We start from the raw sequence: 20628 nt of genomic DNA, 5'->3' as shown, positions 1-20628 counted from the left end.
AACACTTTACTATACATTAATTACTATATATTTAATATAGTTACTAAAGATATAATAGTTATAGCAATACAACTCCACTCACACTCATTTAAAATTTCACCACTCCTAAATTGCACATCTCAGAGCACAGTTAGTTATGGAGTACGATCAGAACTTGCTATTGACCTTTTAATTTTAATGTCGATTAAATTGCATTTCCATTTTTTTAATTAGCGCAGTGCACCACACTCTCTTTTTATTTTATAATGAGAGAGTGATAAATAATGACAATGTAAGATATTTTATGGTAATGTAATTATTATCGTAGTATCTTAGGGATTTCAGTCCCCACCAGAATCTATCATGTCTGTGATTTATTTTATGTTTGCACATGCACATTTATGAATGTTTAATTTAAACATTTAATTAAGACCATGATATTGTGATATCTGTGATATTTTTACACTGGCTTCTGCCCTATCTAATTACTTCTCTCCCTTCCAAATTTAGATTGTTTTAGTCAATATGCTTGTAAGTTTACCCAAACTGCTTTGGCCTACCATGGTCATGACAAAAACAATGAATCCACTGATCTGCTGACAATTGGAACAAGTGAGCAAATCAGAACTCTGCAAAGCTGTCACAGAACGAGGAAGACTGCTCAGTGTTTACTACTGAGAGTTGGTCTTATGATGCAGGAGATCCCCAAATACCTACATATTTCTGCACAGCATACACCAACCTTCTACAGCATTTACTATATTCCCTAAATACAGCTGGGCTCATTGTAACTGTCTATTGAATAGCAGCAAAGGAGGAGACAATTGGGTCTTGTTGATACTGTGGAAAAGTCTCAAACATTCTCCTGCCCATAGCCTAACACCAAACCATGGTCCACCATAAGCCCTTGTTCATTTGTCATCTTCAAATGAAAAATTCTTGAGCCTGTACATATCACCTGCCATGGTTGTTTTTTTTTGTTTTTTTTTATTCTTTAAGCCCAACTCAGCTGCAGGAAATTTCATGGCCACAGACCTGCCTCACTAAGTATAGATACCCACTCAACTAATGTTTTCATCCCTCTCTGGCAGTTATTAAACTATTAGCAAAGATCTATCACGTACTAATAGAAAAACCCTAACTTCATTATTTGCATCTACAAGGATGTTATTGGCCAGTTCTAGCTACAACAATGCAATCCTAAACTTCTTGGAATGCAAAGAGATCACAGTGTAGTCCTGTCCTAGTGTCGAGAGAAGGCATGCTCTGTTGAACAGACATGTAAAAGGCACTATCCTTTAAATTTCAATTTGTCAGATTCTCAGTGATGGCATTGTGTCAACAGTACCTGAAAATTTTTGAAGAATATGGCCCATGTGATAAATTAAGTGGAGATTTGGTGTCACACAAATAAGTTTGGGTTCTGTTTTGAGTCTGGTTCCTCTCAAGGTTTATTACTTATATTGTCTCACAGAGTTTTTCCACTACATCATCCCCACTGAACACTAAGGAGAGTTGGTCAATGATTTAGGAAATCCCAAAATACCTGCATCAGTTCACTATTTCTCCACAGCACATCTACAGCATTTACTATATTTTCTAAATGCAGCTGGTGCATGATAAGCCCTCTTTCACTTTTTTTGCCTTCAAACAACAAATTCTTTAGCCTGTACCTATCTACTGCCATGATTATTGAGCGCAACTCTGGTGTTGAAGGAGATTTCTTCCACACCCAGGTGAGGATGGGTTTCTTTTTGGACAAGAACCATGGAATTTTAGACATTTTTATGCCATTAATCCTACTAGCTTAATAAAAAAATGAATGAATTTTATATATTTGTAAAAATATTTCTGTAAAGCTGCTTTTTGACAATGTTCACTGTTAAAACCTTTTTTCACTGCTTGTTCTGTTATGCCCACATGCACATCCATCAACACTTTAGTAGTGACTACAAATCCTGTAGGGACTGCCATTGCTCCCACTCAAATTCCTACTGACTTGCACCTGTTTCTCATTATATTCATTAAGCCCCTAAATTTAAATCCCACTACTTACACTCCATGAAAGGTTTTCATGCTTCTATGGTTTCACAATTACTGTTTTTTTTTCTTTTTTTTTTGTGTTGTCTATATTATCCTTTTTGCCTCTCTGTTGACTCTCACCTGTCTGGTTAGATTTTTGTCTGTCAATCTGGCAGTTTCACTTTCTTTGCTTCATCCTAATACCATTCTCAGCCTTTATTTAAGAAAGCACTAAAACATATTTTTACTTCACCACTTTGACCTGCTTTTTTACTACCTGACTGGAGATTCTTTTAAATCTGATGATTTGTTGAAAACTGGCAGCAAGATGTTCTGAACACCAGCTGGACTGCAGAGCTACTGTCTTGTATCCAATCCACTGAGGAACAAGTGTGTGCAAAAAGACAAAAGGTTCCTCAGGTCAACAAGGTCCTATTCCACCCCAAATGCAATTACATCCTGCAAATGTCAGCATGTCCAGAAAGCCAAAGAAAAATCAAAAAGCCTGCATGCCCTAGTGCTCACATTTCCACTACTAACACAACCTGTCTAATCTGGTCATATATTTCACATGGACTGTCTGTTTAAGTTCTATTTTACCACATTATATAAATATTGGAAATAATATGTGCTCTGTGGTAACCCTTTTTTAAGTCTTTTCTTTATACAACATAAACTGAGACTGGTTTTATGCAGCCACCCACACAATACAGCATGATTCACATCCTGCATCTTAGGTGTTAAGCAAAAAGACCTTGGCTGTATTGTAAATTTTGGCCTTAAGTGCAACAAATTCTCATAAATCAGAAAATATTATCTTATATATTAGACCAAATATTGAGAGCTATGTACACCATTTTTAGCTGTAAGAATACTCATAGATGGGGGGCAAGTGTTGAAAAATGTTTTAAAAGTGTTTCATACTGTTTAGAGTAATAAAAGGTGGCAGAACTGAGATTTAAGAATGTTCAACATATCCATTATTTAACTTGTGCTTATTTAAATTATTGTATTAATTAGTAAATAAATAGCAAACATTTAAGAAACAATGCAATCGCTTTACCATCAAAGTGGTAAAGTGGCCATCTGCCAAATGTAAATGCAATAATAATGCTATATTTAAATGAGAGCAATCTAAGACTCCTGTGATTTAACTCTCACTCCCACTGCTATAATGCATTTTATAGTACGTTTTTATTTTTGGTTTTCTACAACTATTTCTAAGATTATTTTAGACCTATTGCATTCTGTGCATTCTGGCCATGACTGTTTAATTTACTGATAAAAAAACAATCACCAAGCAGCACTGATTTTCATTCACTCACTCCAATTATTCCACTTGATTTCAAAAATTATTTCTTGAAATTATTTTTGAGATTAGTTTAAAGAAGCTAAACATGTATTTCGGTCATGACAACTCCCAGAATGAAGTCAGCAAACATTTATTGATAAAAAAAGGATGTGTGGTTAGGTTTAGTCTGAGTGGATTGCGTGGCTGCTGATGGCATAGTTATTAGAGAGCTGGTGCTCAATTATACCCTGCAATTGTAAAAGCTGAAGTTAGACTGGACATTTTATAATAAACTGTTGAAAAAATACTGACCAACATTTAAAAATAAATAAATAAACTGTCTATCAAAATCTTAATCACAGGTAATAGTGATGGTGCTTAGCTAATCGTTTTTTTTCTCAGTTAATTTTACTGATAAACAACTGATCACTGGTCAATTTTATGGTTAATCTTGTATATTGTCATTGCAAACAAACTCAGCACTTGTAATTTGTGGTAGTTGTTACTTTTCATTAGAGTTTGATTTGCAAAGTTAAGATCATTTAATGCCAGACGTGGTAAGCACATAAGCCTATTTTACAGTAGATACGGTATGCATGTGACACCTCCTTTAGTGCATTCCCTTGTTATTCAGTGTACCATTCCCACCACAGGAGCAGATCACATGCTTGACGTGCAAGGCACATGGTACTTTTATGCTTCAGTTACACTTCAGTCCATCGCGAAACAATTCAGAATGCAATATTCAAGCTATATTTTTGCATTGTATGCACACAGAACATAAAGATATTTCAGCCTGAAGCCATATACAGTAATTGAAGCATAAAAGAATAAAAATCGAGTTTTAACTTAAAATTAAGTGTGTGTGAACTGTTAACTGTAACTGTGTTACTTCACACACACAGTGGTAATTGATGCTTATATAATGATATATGATGATCAGCACACATATTAAATGTACTAATGCAGTGCAAAGAAGCACAGAAATGAATGCATATATCAAAAAGTAAATCAAAAAGCACTGAGAGACAGTAGTGGTGTTGCCTGCAAGCCATTTTGGGCTTTTGTCTAGATCCAATTTAGTTTATCTTCTTCTTCTTCTTCTTCTTCTTCTTCTTCTTCTTTCAGCTTCTCCCATTAGGGGTCACCACAGCGGATCATCTGTCTCCATACTACTCTGTCCTCTACATCTGCCTCTTTCAAACCAATTACCTGCATGTCTTCCTTCACCACATCCATAAACTTTCTCCTTGGTCTTCCTCTTTTCCCCCTTCCTCAGCATTCTCCTACCGATATACCCCATGTCCCTCCTCTGCACATGTCCCCACCATCTCAATCTCGCCTCCCTCACCTTGTCTTCAAAACGTCCTACATGCACAGTTCCTCTAATAAACTCATTTCTAATCCTGTCCATCCTCGTCACTCCAAACGAAAACCTTAACATCTTCAGCTCTGCTACCTCCAGCTCCACCTCCTGTCTTTTACTCAATGCCACTGTCTCTAAACCATACAACATACATACAACCACAGTCCTATAAACTTTCCCTTTCCCTTTCTTGCAGACACACTTCTATCACAAATTACTCCTGCTATCACTCTTCTCCACCCACTCCACCCTGCCTGCACTCTTTTCTTCACTTCTCTAACACACTCTCCATTACTTTGCACTGTTGACCCCAGATACCTAAACTCCTCTACTTTCTGAACCTCTTCTCCCTGCAACCGCACCACTCCACTGCCCTCCTTCTCATCCACACACATGTACTCTGTCTTACTCCTACTGACTTTCATTCCCCTTCTCTCCAGCGCATACCTCCAGCTCTTTAGGCGCTTCTCGACCTGCTCCCTACTTCCACCACAAATCACAATATCATCCGCAAACATCATAGTCCACGGAGACTCCTGTCTGACCTTGTCCATCAACCTGTCCATCACCACTGCAAACAGGAAAGGGCTTAGAGCCGACCTCCAACTTGAACTAGTCTGTAGTTTCTACTGCACACTTCACTGCTGTCACACTGTCCTCATACATGACCTGCACCACCCTCACATACTTCTCTGACACACCTGACTTCCTCATACAATACCACAACTCCTCTCTCTGTACCCTGTTGTACGCTTTCTCTAAATCCACAAACACACAATGCAATTCCTTTCGACGTTCTCTATACTTCTCCATCAACATTCTCAAATATTCGCAAATATTGCGTCTGTGGTGCTCTTTCTCGGCATGAAACCATACTGTTGCTTACAGATGGTCACACCTTCTTTTAGACTGGCTTTCACTACTCTTTCCCATAACTTCATGGTGTGAACTTAATACCCTTGTAGTTACTGCAGGTCTGCACACCCTTATTCCTAAAGATCAGTACCAGCACAGTTATTCACCATTCCTCAGGCATCCTCTCACCTTCCAAAAGCTTGTTAAAGAATCTTGTTAAAAACTCCACTGCCATCTCTCCTAAACATCTCCATGCTTCTACCGGTATGTCATCTGGTCCAACTGACTTTCCACTCTATCCAATTTAGTTTATATTAATCTATACTTTAAAAATGGTTATTATTTATATTGCATTGTATGGCAACCAACAGAATTATCAGCTGACAATTCAAAACAACATAAAACAAATGTTTTTGATAAGGCCAAATAATGCCCAGATTTTGTTTGTGCATCAATTAAAAAAAATATATTTTTTCAAAGGTAAAGTCATGCCAGTGTATGTCAAAAATAGACAAATGGCATCAGCAAAAAAGGAACTGTGGTTGCAAGTCAAAGTTCATTGACAAGGCTTTGACAGGCTATTATTTGATAGCTGCTAAATGTTAAATATGCAGCTCAGAAATTGAGGAAGCACCTCTAACACACACTTTTAACAACAACAAAAATGTTAATTGTGAGCTTTATAAATCTGGCATTCAGGGCAGTGCTGGTATTTGGGAACATTTTATATCAAATATCAGTGCAAAAAATGCATAAGTTGGTGTAAGAAACATAAATTCTGTACCTCTGAGCAATGAGGGAAAAGTAATATGGTCAGCTTTTACCATCTTTTCTACATCTGGATGAATTTATGTTAAGTCTGAGAATGCCTGCAACCAACATGTCTGCTGCCAGCTGTTTATACTCAGGGATTCATAATGACATGAGCAGCCATCTCACAAAAATCGCTACATGGAATGATTATTTTGCATGGTAATATAACAGCCAACAAATATGGCATTATTTCTAAGGACATGGTGTACCTTAACACTCTTTTGTGATAAAATTTCAATATTTTATACTGGCACATCGTCACATACTGTGAAAATTATTATGTGCAGTTGGAATGCAGCATCTCTCATCACCTTCCCAATCACTAGATTTATAACAGCATTAAACCTTTATATGTTGTTTCAAATGCAAACATCCACCTCTTTCATCTCTTAAAGAACTGAAAGACCTTTTCTAAAAGATTTCTCTATCATCTTACAATCTAGTATTTAGATGACTGAATTTCTAAGGCTGGTCTAACCCATTATTAGGTCCTTGATATTAATATAATGTTAATATAATGTTAATATAATGTTCATAATGTTTCTGTTTTGTCATCCTGTATTAAACCTGGTTGCAACTAGGGGGATAGAGGCTTACTCAAGTACATTTGCCTCACACTTACAGGACTGGGGTTTGAATCACAAACTGGACCTGTGGAGTTTACATGTTCTCTCTGTGCTGTGGGGGTTTTCTCTGGGTTCTCCAGTTTCTTCCCCAGTCCAGAGATATGCATTAAACTAATAGGCATTTCCAAATTGTCATGTCGGTTGTCACCCACAAACAGATGAATACATTATAATGATAATGCATTACAATACATGGGGAAATGACAGTGAGTATTAGACTGCTTATACAGTACAGTACTATGCTTAATTTCTATAAAGAACACTAGTCCCTAGTTGCATTGTAACTGCAACACAATTTACTTAAAACATGAAATGGGACAAAAAGGCAGTGAAAACAGAAAAACCCAGTTGTGTGTACTCTGGTCCCACACTTTGGTGCAATGAGTGTCATTTCCATAGAAACATTTGCTCTGTCATTCCTGCTGCAAAGTTCACAGTGTAGTGAAAGAGGAAGACAGGATAATGTGGTTTCAATGCAGGTTACATTTGTACATGAGTAAGTGAAAAGGTAAAAGCACAAAGTAAATTAAATGAGATCCTGCTTTTAACACAAAAAAAGGCTTGTGTTTTTTGTAACATTGTATATTACATTTTTTCTCGGTTGCTTTGGAGCGTTTCTTAAATCATCCTTAATATTTGCAAACCAGCAAGTGCATTCTGAAAACAATTTGTACAAACAGCACAAAACACTGGATTTCATTGGATGGCCTGTATTTTTCTCAAAATCCTTAGTTCATCTCTCAAAAGTAAGTATTTGTGTCAATAAACATATTATTGCCATCAGAATGAAAACTCCCTTTGTCATTGTACACAAACAAAATCTTCAAAATGTTCAGTCAAGTTGTCAGTATGATGGCATACAGTTTTAGGATTTCTTGATATTAACTACGGTTTGGATTACAGTGACGAAAAAAATGCACAAATTAATTTATTTAATGGCATATTTGTTTTGTATTGATTGCAAGAGACCGGAAATGATTCACACTTTTACTGTACTGTACTGTTCTTTTGTTTCTTGGTTGTTTATCCATTTTCAGAACTTATAATTCTTTGTTTACTCACCTTCATTAGTGACATTCATGATTCATCTGCACAATTCATCAATTTAAGTCACATTTACAAAAAAGTAATAGAAATTTTAGATGACAGAAAATGACAACTATTTTAACCATTTTGCATTCAATGACTTATGCAATGAACTGATGCTGAGATGTTTGGGGGGTTAGGGTTAGGTATTCAGGTGAAACCAGTATAATATATTTTGATCAACGACATAAACAACTGATAATGTAGGAAACAGCAGACAATTGTACATAATCGATTAAATAAATGTACAGAAGCATTCGCAATTTGATCAAAGCAACAAATGTTCTTATGATGAGTACAAATGACTAAATGATGTGGAGGATGAACAAGTACTCTTGAGAATTTCATTTCTGATCTGAGAAACACTCCAAAGCAACTGAGAAACTCTAAAATGAACTGTAAAATGGTAAATGAAAAAATGATTGACACATAATGTTCTGCATGGAAAATCTCAGTCTGATAATTGTACACTACTGAAAATCTAGTCTAAAATGGAAATTGTGTTTTCATGCACAAACATTCACAGACCTAAGAATAAAAACTCATAAAATACCCTGTAAGTTAAAGCGGATTGGTTTAATATTCACGATGCAATACTGCCCCCTGGTGGTAGTGAATAGTTTAATGTTGATTATGCATTATATGTATTGTTCAGGTCGATTTAATTTTACCCGTTGACCTATTACAATACCCTTCACCATGCCTTTGATTTGTTTGCGTGTGTGTGTGTGTGTGTGTGTGTGTGTGTGTGTGATCCAGAAATTAATTCTGACAAAATACTATAAAGAAATGGGTGAACATATACATAAACATAAAACACCAGTGAGAAACAGTAGCAAATGTTCAAACAGTCCGCTCACCATCAGAAAAAGTAGGCGATAACATGGAATGGAATGGAATACATTTGTTTACTTCTGTAAGCCAGTTGCATCACTTAAAACACACATTGCAAGTTATCCAAATATAGTTCTGGACTGTCAGTGTAGTTGCTTTTTTTTCTTTAAATTAAAAAACATACCATATTTAAAAAAAAAATAAATGACCCCAATTCCCGAAAAAGTTGGGACACTGTGTGCAGAATGCAATGATTTGCAAATCTATAAACAAATATTTTTTTTCACAATAGAACAAATAAAACATATCAAATGTTTAAACTGAGGAAATGTGCAATTTTAGGGAAAAAATAAGGTAATATTGAACTTGATGGCCACAAACACAAAAAAGAAATTAGCCAAGTGCCATGTTTACCACTGTGCAGCATCCACCCCTCTTCTTTTAACAATAGTTTGTATATATGTGAGGGAACTGAGAAGACCAACCGCTAAAGTTTTGGGAGAGGAATGTCCCATTCATGTCTGATACAAGATTCTATCTGCTCAACAGTTCTGGGTCAGCTTTGTCATATTTTTGGTTTCATTACGTGGCAAATGTTTTCAATTGGTGAATGGTCTGGACTGCAGGCAGGTCTTTTTTACAAAGCCATAATCTTGTAATAGCTGCAGTATGCGATTTACTATTCTCTTGCCAAAATTTGCAAGGCCAACCACGAAAAATCCTGTATATACATTTCAGCATTGAAAGAGCACTGATAACAAGCGAGATGGTCTTTTTCCTCTTTAGTCTGGAAGATGCGGCATCCGTGGTTTCCAAAAAGCATTTTAAATTTCACCAAATCTCACAAATTATGACTAATCTATTTTAAATTAGTACAAAGTGGATTCTTCTTTGCATTATAGAGAATTTTCCACAATTTATAGACTTTAACACACGTATATCCAGTGAAATGTTTTGTATAGTGACAAAACAATAAAATAAAAACTTCCTTATCATTTGAAGAACACAATTGCGAGGCATGGTGTTGGCTGCAGGACTGAGGCTCTAGTAAAGATTTACTGAATTACTGGAATTACTGATGGTTTCAAATACCAGTCTATTTTTGCACAAATCTTCAGGCATCTGTTAATCTGCTGAGGGAAAGAAAATCACTTTTATCACAAAAATGACCCCAAGTACAAAACTAAGCCAACAAAGCTGTGGATTATGAAGACGATAAACATTTTGGTCAGAGCCCAGATCTAAATCGCACCAAAAACCTTTGGAATGGCATAAAGATACGCTTGCAGTTTGCCAGATCTAGAGCAGTTTTGCAAGAAAGAATTGAATAAAAATTAGATTAGATTAAATACTTTATTGTCATTGTGCAAGGTACATGTACAGAGCCAATGATATGCAGTACAAACAAAAATGCCAACAAAGTCTTCCAAGTGGAAATATTTGTAAAGCAATAGATTTTTAATAAAAGAAGTGTGCACATTTATGCATCTAGTTTAGTGTTGTCATTCAATTTTGTGTAATCAATTTTGTTGGTTGCTATATCATATTAAAGGTGTAAAAAGGTCTTGGGTGAATTATGTTGGTTTAATTTTTAACCTCATAGAAGCCTTTTTAACCATTTTAACCCACTACAAATTGCTTGAAACCCATAAAACTTGCAGACCATTTCCAGATATGTATACAATAATATGTAATAATAATATTATTATTACAAAAACATTTATCATTAAAGTAGTATATGTACTTATCTATATATCAGTTAATTAAATCTAAGAATAAATATTGCTTGTGCATAAAGTTATGAAGTACACATAATGAAACTCTATTCACACCATGTATACAATAATTGCAAATAAAACAAAATGGTCAGTGGGTAAAAAAAACTGAGATTAGGTGTATACATGCATTTTTTCTTTTACTGAAAGCATGACTTTTAATCTCTTTTTACTACACACTGGTACACTACATTTTTGAGAGTTTCTGGTCCAGTTTCACTTTCCTTCTTTGAGTGTGGATGCTTCAGTGTTAAAATGTTCCAGATCACTACTGTTCTCATTTTACTCTCAGAGGAAATGGACTTTAAAATAACTTTTTCTTAGAAGCATTCCAAGACTTGCAAAACAAGCCCAAGTGACTTGTATGCGACAAGTTTGTAGACATGTGTTATTAATTGTAAACAGGGTCGTTATCAGCTAATCAGTGATTTACTAACATTGATTTGTTTTAGAAAACTCTGTGAACCATTGAAAGGCTATTAGAAAAGCCAGCTGTATGTGATTAAAGGCTTAATCTCGCTATTACTGAGCCTTCTGTGATCTAGGCAGAAGATAATTTCTAAACAAAAACTCAAGAAAAAGTGTTCATCAGCTACTGTCCTTCACTGTCTCAGGGATTTTTTGTTAATTCAGAAATCTGTTGAATAAGACAGTTTGATTCAGAGTGGCAGCACAGAAAGTTTTTTATTATTATTATTCATGAAGTGTGTGTTTAAAAGGTTTCTTGAAATTAAGTGTTTTAAAGTACATTTCATTAAAAGAAGAGACGGGGTCATAACATAGCGCGCTTCAACTCTAAAACCTCACACTTTATTATTCTTTTATTCCTAAAAGAGTTACAACTTTCCCCTCATGCAGTTCAAATAAACTGTGTTATGAACTGACTGTCCTTATAAACAATAGGTTAGAGCCCATGTAAAATGTCAAACAGAATAATTTCATTTCCTCTAAATGGTTCTTTCATTAAGCCAGGCTTACAAAAACAGGATTGATATGAACAGGAATCACTCTTAGTTCAGCTTGGAATAAATCCAGTACAAGTCGTTAACCTGATCTCTCGTTTTATGACTTCAGCACAAACCTCAAATGGAAGCTTTTTACTGTGTGAATTTTATACACATTTACATATACATAACATCTGTATTAATATACGTTATAGTAAAAGTCTAAAAGCTAAAATTACAACAAAGACATGTCAAACATTCAATAAATATTTTTGTGTCATTCACATTATGATGGCTATCATCCAGTCAGTGATGTAGCATGGGAACAAAATGCAATAGGCCAGGTGATCATGCCCAGATATAATTATGGGGGCTGCTGCGGCATGATAACAGATGTCAGGGACTACATTGGGAACAATTTTCACTTTCCTGCTTTCTGAGCTTTTTGGGCAGATTTGGTGATTTTGCCACTCCCACCAATTTTCTTTTCAACATTCTTTATGACCCCAACAGCAACGGTTTGTCTCATATCTCGCACAGCAAAGCGTCCTGCAAGCCGACACAAGCAAGAGTTTAAGCAAAGAACACAGAAGTAACTTCTTGAAAATCTTTGGGGCATCTGCAACTGATGACTAGTAACAAATACACATTCTTTTGGTGTTTCTTTTTAAATGTAATGTTGAACTCTTCAGTAATATTCATTAATATATTAATAAAAAAGAAAGCACACCCCTCTTTGAAATCTGAAAAAAAAATTTATCACGACATAATTAAAATCCTCTAGTCCTTAGCAGGTCTTGAACAGTACATGACAAACCATGTCATTGTTTATTTTAAGTGGTGGACGAAGTACACAATCCATGTACTTCAGTAAAAGTAGAAATACACTCTAAAATATTACTCCAGTAAAAGTGCTTGCTTTAAACTTTTACTAGAGTAACAGTACAAAAGTATTTGCCTTCAAATGTACTTAAATATCCAAGTACTATGATTTATTATGTCTATCTTCTTCTTCTTTCGGCTTCTTATTATGTCTATAATGTTCCTATTATTATTTTTGTCACAAGACTCTTGCATAATCAACTCAGTTATGTGAAAAGACTCTAATGTTACTCTTAGCACACCAATCTATTAATAGAATGCCATTAATGAGTTAAACACTGATTGATATCTATTAAAATTATCATGAGCCAAAAACCTTCTTTTCAACTACATGAAATCGTGCAAATTAAGCTACGAGTGTTATGGCAAGTTAGAGTCAGGAGTTTGTTCCATCATTTATTCCTCAAAAAAAAAAAAAAAAAAAAAGACATTCTCAAAAGAAACCCACAAATCTGGATACATTTCTGGCAGCTTCCTTTTATGTATAAATATTACCCTCAATGCATTTATTGCGCAATTACATACAAGTCACTGTGCACAAATTATCAAACTCTCAGAACCAGGAACTATCCACCCTTATAGCTAATTGTAGCCATAAGATACAACATACATACAACATCTATATCCTTATAATATATGGCTTTTAAATGATCTATTTAAGTACTGTAGCACAGGAGTTTCCACTTACTGAACTCAGTTCAGGATCTATTCAGTACAATCACAGAAAACACACATTATGATAAACTACAATGTCATACAAACAAAGTAATATTGTTGCTCTATGCTAAAAGCATAGCAGGCACATAACCTAAGTGATATAGAGCTATTAGCCTATTTCATTAAAAGCGTTAGCCTATACTAGAACTGCATACACACCTTTATGTTTTGCACATTTCCCCCCTACTTCTTTCCTCTTTTTCCTGAATTAGGCTCCTGAGGGTTTGGAGATTTTTTGGTTATCCATCATTTGAATTTGGATTCAGCACTCCTTACAGACCTGATGTCACTCCAGATCTTGTCACTTCTCCCACTGGAAACCCTGAAGGCTGAGGTGACGTCACCCCCCTTTTTGATTGTATAAGTGAGGGAACCTCTCTGGGCAGTGGGTACACACTCCAAGTACCGAACAGGTTCATTGACCGTGACATGATATAATAATTGATGCGCCTGTGCAAATTAGCGGAGAAAAAACTATCGATTTTTAATGGGGTTTTTTTTGTGGACACCCTGTGCCATCCCCGACAAGATGGTACCCATGCCGCCTCTGCCTAAATCCACCACTGTCAAGCGGCAACCAAAACAAGTTTAAAACAGACCGGGCGCGTTACCCTGATTGTTGGCTTGCTGTGCATTTGACTAGTTACGCTTTTATTCACCCATAAATAAAAAGAAGAAACTGATTTGAAATGTAGTTGAGTACAAAGGAAGATATATGACTTTGAAATGTAATGTGTAGTTAAAAAAAATACTTGAGTACAGTAACAAAATACATTTACTTTGTTACTATCCACCACTGTTTATTTTACAAAGAAACAAACCCAATTTGTAGAAGCTATGTGTAAAAAAAAAAAACAATTCATAATTCAATAGATAGTAGAACCAATTTAAAAATTAAAAATTAAGCAATTGTGTTCAGTATGACTTTATCAATCTCTCGCATCATTCTGGAGGAATTTTTGCTCACTCTTCTTTACAGTGTTGCTTCAGTTCATTGAGGTTTGCGGGCATTTGTTTATGCACAGGTCTCTTAAGGTCCCACCACATTATTTCAGTCAGGTTGAGGTCTGGACTGCGATGCTGCCAATTATTATTATTATTATATTTTAAGAGAGGTTAGAGCTTTCCTCTGGCAGCGCTTGTAAACAAATCATACTTGTTCCATCTTTTTCTAATTTGACTATTATGAACTTTAACATTTAACATGCTAACTGAAGCCTGTATAATTTGAGATGTAATTAATGAGTTTTCTGCAATTTCTGAGCTGATCTTTAATGGGCTGCAACAACTGCTTCTTTAAGATAATTGCTAATGACCATCCTCTGTGGCAATGTCTTAACACACACTTGAATTCTCCAGACCAGCAAACTGCTAAAACTTTGGCTTTTAATAAGGTCGTCACAGTTACTTATCCTTTTAATTCATATCGAATCAGTAAGGATGTACTTAGTTTATCCACATGTGGCTTTTACACTGTAATATGTTGTGTTGTTCATCTGAGATGTATGTATTTAATTAAAGTTAAAACCTGATAAGGGCCAGATTATTTTTAGTATGTCCTGATATTTCAAATCATAGAAATCAAAGAGGCAGTACTTTCTTTTTCACATGACTAAGTAATTCCATGCTGATGTTAGATGAGCGTCAATATGCTGTCAAAGGAAAAATAAATGACTCGGCAATGAAAAAGCACTCAGAATCTTGTAATATTATTTATAACTGCTGTGGGAATTCATACTCACCCAAAGGAGGGTACTGAGAAAAACTTTCCACACACATGGGTTTGCCTGGAATCATATCCACAATAGCAGCATCTCCAGACTTCAAATATTTAGGATTGTCTTCCAGTTTCTTCCCTGACCTGCGGTCAATCTTCTCTCTCAACTCTGCAAACTTGCAGGCAATGTGAGCCGTGTGACAGTCAAGTACAGGGGAGTAGCCAGCACTGATTTGCCCTGGATGATTTAGAATAATAACCTGATGGAAAAAAAGGAACATTAATAGAGAAAAATAAAACAAAAAAAACAGAAATGAATAGAAGTGGTCACTAGATGGCATTTATGAAAGCAATTCAGAAACAAATCAGAACAGCATAATCATTAGTGTATGTTTCCTAGACACCTGGCCTAATATAGTGAACAATCCTGACATACTTTATACAAGTATATATATATATATATATATATATATATATATATATATATATATATATATATATATATATATATATATATATATATATATAAAATCTGTTAAGGTGTTAGCATAAAGTTGTCAATTGTTTATCTGACCTGTGCTGTGAAGCCTGAGGCTTCTTGGGGTGGGTCGGACCGGCTGTCTCCACACACATTTCCCCTGCGAATGTCCTTAACTGACACATTCTTCACATTGAATCCTACATTATCACCTGGTACCGCTTCACTCAGGGACTCATGGTGCATCTCTACAGACTTTACTTCTGTGGTTATATTGACAGGGGCAAAAGTCACCACCATGCCTGGACGCAGGATGCCAGTTTCCACCCTGCCTACAGGTACTGTGCCAATACCTAGGAAGAAAGACAATAACCGAGACATCAAGCACGCTCTCTTGAACCTTTAAGAATTGTCAGTCAAGGCATTTTATCTGCTTTGAATAAATACACCAAAGCACTGACTTGCAAACACAGTTCAAATACAAGGGAAAATATCTTAAAATAAATATCTTCAAGATAATCTTTTGGTTTATTGCTATAAGCAGGACATTCAAAGGCTACAAAGCAACATGAACAAAGACTAAGACATTTATGTTACAAAATTACAAGGGTCTTGGGTTTCGCTGTAACACAGCAATAGAGTCCACTAAAACATTACTCAACTGAAATCTAGATGTAGTCTCATTGTAGACATCAATCATTTCAGCACTGTCATATTGTCATTACAAGCTTTAAATGTAAAGTTGACCTATTCAACCAATAGCACACATTTACTTTTTGCATAATAACTAAACAGGCATCCGGGTTTCTATCAGCTCCGCATGTCTGCATTCTGACATTTTAACCCATTCTTCTTGGTGAAATTGTTCAAGCATTCTTGAATTTGAGGCACAAATGTTTAAAAATAATTATGTCTTGTCTAGCCTATCTAAAATTATATTAAAGCACAGCAGAAAATAGAATTTTTAATATATGGACAACTTATTTGTGTATTCTCTTCATGAGGTATCAATACTATGAACAAACTGAATGTACAAACCTGATTCCAAAAAAGTTGGGACACGGAACAAATTGTAAATAAAAACAGAATGCAATGATGTGGAAGTTTCAAATTTCAATATTTTATTCAGAATACAACATAGATGACATATCAAATGTTTAAACTGAGAAAATGTATCATTTTAGGGGAAAAATAAGTTGATTTTAAATTTCATGGCATCAACACATCTCAAAAAAGTTGGGATAAGGCCATGTTTACCACTGTGTGGCATCCCCTCTTCTTTTTATAACAGTCTGCAAATGTCTGGGGACTGAGGAATCAAGTTGCTCAAGTATAGGAATAGGGATTTTGTCCCATTCTTGTCTAATACAGGCTTCTGGCTGTTCAACTGTCTTAGGTCTTCTTTGTCGCATCGTCCTCTTTATGATGCGCCAAATGTTTTCTATGGGTGAAAGATCTGGACTGCAGGCCGGTCATTTCAGTACCCGGATCCTTCTTCTACGCAGCCATGATGTTGTAATTGATGCAGTATGTGGTATGTGCATTGTCATGTTGGAAAATGCAAGGTCTTCCCTGAAAGAGATGACGTCTGGATGGGAGCACATGTTGTTCTAGAACTTGGATATACATTTCAGCATTGATGTTGCCTTTCCAGATGTGTAAGCTGCCCATGCCACACTTACTCATGCAACCCCATACCATCAGAAATGCAGGCTTCTGAACTGAGCGCTGATAACTTGGGTTGTCCTGATCCTCTTTAGTCCGGATGACATGGCGTCCCAGTTTTCCAAAAAGAACTTAAAATTTTGATTCGTCTGACCACAGAACGAACAGTTTTCCAATTTGCCACAGTCCATTTTAAATGAGCCTTGGCCCAGAGAAAACGCCTGCGCTTCTGGATCATGTTTAGATATGGCTTCTTTTTAGTTTTAGCCGGCAACTCGAATGGCACGGTGGATTGTGTTCACTGACAATGTTTTCTGGAAGTATTCCTGAGCCCATGTTGTGATTTCCATTACAGTAGCATTCCTGTATGTGATGCAGTACCTTCTAAGGGCCCGAAGATCACGGGCATCCAGTATGGTTTTCCGGCCTTGAACCTTAAGCACAAAGATTGTTCCAGATTCTCTGAATCTTTGGATGATATTATGCACTGTAGATGATGATAACTTCAAATTCTTTGCAATTTTTCTCTGAGAAACTCCTTTTTGATATTGCTCCACTATTTTTCACTGAAGTTTTGGGGGAATCGGTGATCCTCTGCCCATCTTGACTTCTGAGAGACACTGCCACACTGAGAGGCTCTTTTTATACTCAATCATGTTGCCAAATGACCTAATAAGTTGAAAATTGGTCCTCCAGCTGTTCCTTATATGTACATTTAACTTTTCCGGCCTCTTATTGCTACCTGTCCCAACTTTTTTTGGAATGTGTAGCTCTCATGAAATCCAAAATGAGCCAATATTTGGCATGACATTTCAAAATATCTCACTTTCAACATTTGATATGTTATCTATATTCTATTGTGAATAAAATATAAGTTTGAGATATGTAAATTATTGCATTCTTTTTTTTATTCACAATTTGTAGTGTCCCAACTTTTTTAAAATCAGGATTGTATTTTATATGTTATATTTCTCTCATCTAAGCTGCAAACCCCCAATTTTGTAAACATCCTGCAGAGGAAGGCGTAAAGGCTTGTCAGTAGGACGAGTGGGAGGCATGATAGTGTCCAAGGCCTCAAGAAGAGTGATTCCACTGGCATGTTGTTCCTTCCTCTCAAGTTTCCAGCCTTTAAACCATGTCATCTGCAAAGTACCATGTTTCAGACGTGCAATTTACTCACCAGAATAATAAATAAACTAAAATCTAATACATGCACATGCTGCAATGAAAATATTCGTAATAATTACATTAGCGGACGGTTCCAGCATGTTGTCTCCATGCCACCCAGAAATAGGGACGAAGGGTACAGAGGCAGGGCTGTAGCCAATCTTCTTAATGTAAGTACTGACCTCTTTAACGATTTCATCATAGCGCTTCTCACTGTAAGAAGGCTCTGTGGAGTCCATTTTGTTAACGGCAACAATCAGCTGCTTGACACCCAGTGTGTATGCCAGCAAGGCATGTTCACGTGTCTGTCCATTCTTAGAGATACCCGCCTCAAATTCACCTACCCCAGCTGCCACTATAAGAACAGCACAATCTGCCTGGTGAAGAAATGAAACAGAATAGAGTTTACTTTCGAAATCTAGTTGAAGTTTAGTTTTAAGTCTTTCACTGAATGCATGGATTTAAATAAATCCTTATAGAATTAGATGTAGAAACTTGTTATCCTAATATAAACCATATAGTATTTTCTAATGCTACATCTTTCAGGCGAACTTTCAGGCAAAGTATGGACTCAACAAGACCTCTGAAGGTATATGGTATCCGGAGGTGGATGTGGATTTGTCCAGCAAATCTTAAAATTGAGATATTTGGAGACAGAGCCAACACCGTGAAAGTCTGTCATGTTCCTCAAATTCCTGAAAAGTTTATGTTGCATTAAGTTGTTATGTTTATGTTTTGCTGAAAAGACCATTAGGGAATCCTTTTGCCATAAAGGGGAGCACAACAAATGTGTTGTCAAAATCAAAGCAACAGCCACAATCCCAGGATTCAAAGTTTCCTAGCAGAACATTGCCTGGAGCATCATGCTGTCTCCGCTAGCTTGACTTGATCCCATAGTCATGGAGTCATCTTTTCCCCCGAAATAGAAAACATGATTCACAAGTCCAGGACACTTTTTTCCATGGCTCTATGATTATGAACAAGGATAAGCACTCTGACCAGTCTACTATGCAGATCCATTCTCAGCAAGCTGCAGTGCATTGTGTATGCTGAAACCTTTCTATCATATGCAGCATTAAAAAACTTTTAACAGTAATGTGTTTAATAGTTTTGTGAAATCGGACCAAACATGGTCAGTGGAATAATAAAGTGTAACCTTGAATTGCAAAACATATATATATATATATATATATAATGCTGTCTTACCTGGGAGGTCCCTGTAATCATGTTTTTGATGAAATCTCTGTGTCCTGGAGCATCAATGATCGTGATGTAGTATTTAGAGGTCTCAAACTTCCACAAGGAAATGTCTATTGTGATACCTCTCTCTCGCTCTGCCTTTAGCTTATCCAGAACCCAAGCATATTTAAATGAACCTTTCCCCATCTGGTCAACAGAGAGGGCATCATATTTATACAGTTTTTTTTTTATTCAACTATAACGCTGCTGAATTTTTAATAACATCTGGACAATTAAGCTTCAGTGTTGGCAGCCCAAATTACCCATAACCATAATAATAACCACTTTATAGCCATCACCAAACTTAAAACAACAAATTAGAAGCTGCCATGTCTGACATGATATTAGCACATCTTTCTCATCTTCCTACATAATTTACAAAACTGTCTCTCTGTACATAAACTGTATTAAAAACTACTTGAGAAATCTTGTCTTTGGTCACTTTCACTCATTTCAAGGCCTCACAATAAATCCACAAGCAATCTTTCCCTTCCTTTCAGAACTAGTCTGTAATAGTAACAACATGGATGCTGTTGATAGAGTTAATCTCAATTTTAGTCTTACCTCTGCAGCCTCCTTCTCGAATTTTTCAATGGTTCTCTTGTCAATGCCACCACACTTATAAATAAGGTGGCCGGTGGTAGTGGACTTCCCAGAATCGACATGGCCAATCACGACTATATTAATATGAATCTTCTCCTTCCCCATAACGAAGGAATTACAGATGTGGAGGTGGGAGAGAGAATGTGTCCACCCAGTGTTCCCCTGCAGTAAAGTTATCCACCTAATAAATAACAAAAAATGTGAAATTATTTCATGAACATATCCTGGGGTCATATGCAGAACTCATTATTCATAATCAATATATTTCATCTGTATTATCACTAAAATTGTAATGTATATATATATATATATATATATATATATATATATATATATATATATATAAATAAAATAAAAAACACACTAATTCTAGATCAAAAGCCTATGTATGCTTTTTCCTTTGCCCACTTACCTGCAGCTGTATACATGCAGCTCAATGTGTTCATCTGTACACTCAAGAACACTGGGGCTGGCACAGTCGAACTGTGTCTGCCCAGGGAACGCAATGCAGCAGTTTAAGTGAAGTGGGAGGTTGAGAGAGAGAGCGAGAAAGAGAGAGAGAGAGAGAG

General features: G+C 36.0%; 1 protein-coding gene across 1 annotated transcript; it reads right to left on the bottom strand.

Annotated features, from left to right (window-relative positions):
- Positions 1-10244: 10244 nt before the first annotated feature.
- On the bottom strand, positions 10245-20582 carry eef1a2 (eukaryotic translation elongation factor 1 alpha 2). Its single transcript, XM_046869998.1, has 8 exons — positions 20472-20582; positions 20021-20240; positions 19424-19603; positions 18298-18594; positions 18042-18192; positions 15482-15738; positions 14933-15167; positions 10245-12140 (listed from the first exon to the last, which is right to left on the bottom strand). Exons 2-8 carry the CDS (start codon positions 20162-20164, stop codon positions 12013-12015), a joined length of 1392 nt encoding a protein of 463 aa, XP_046725954.1. The 5' UTR covers positions 20165-20240; positions 20472-20582; the 3' UTR covers positions 10245-12012.
- Between the last annotated feature and the right edge of the window lie 46 nt (positions 20583-20628).

The sequence above is a fragment of the Silurus meridionalis genome, chromosome 16 (assembly GCF_014805685.1).
Source record: "Silurus meridionalis isolate SWU-2019-XX chromosome 16, ASM1480568v1, whole genome shotgun sequence".
Taxonomy (NCBI): domain Eukaryota; kingdom Metazoa; phylum Chordata; class Actinopteri; order Siluriformes; family Siluridae; genus Silurus; species Silurus meridionalis.
Note: the sequence above shows the minus strand (reverse complement) of the source record. Positions and strands in the feature narration are given on the sequence as shown.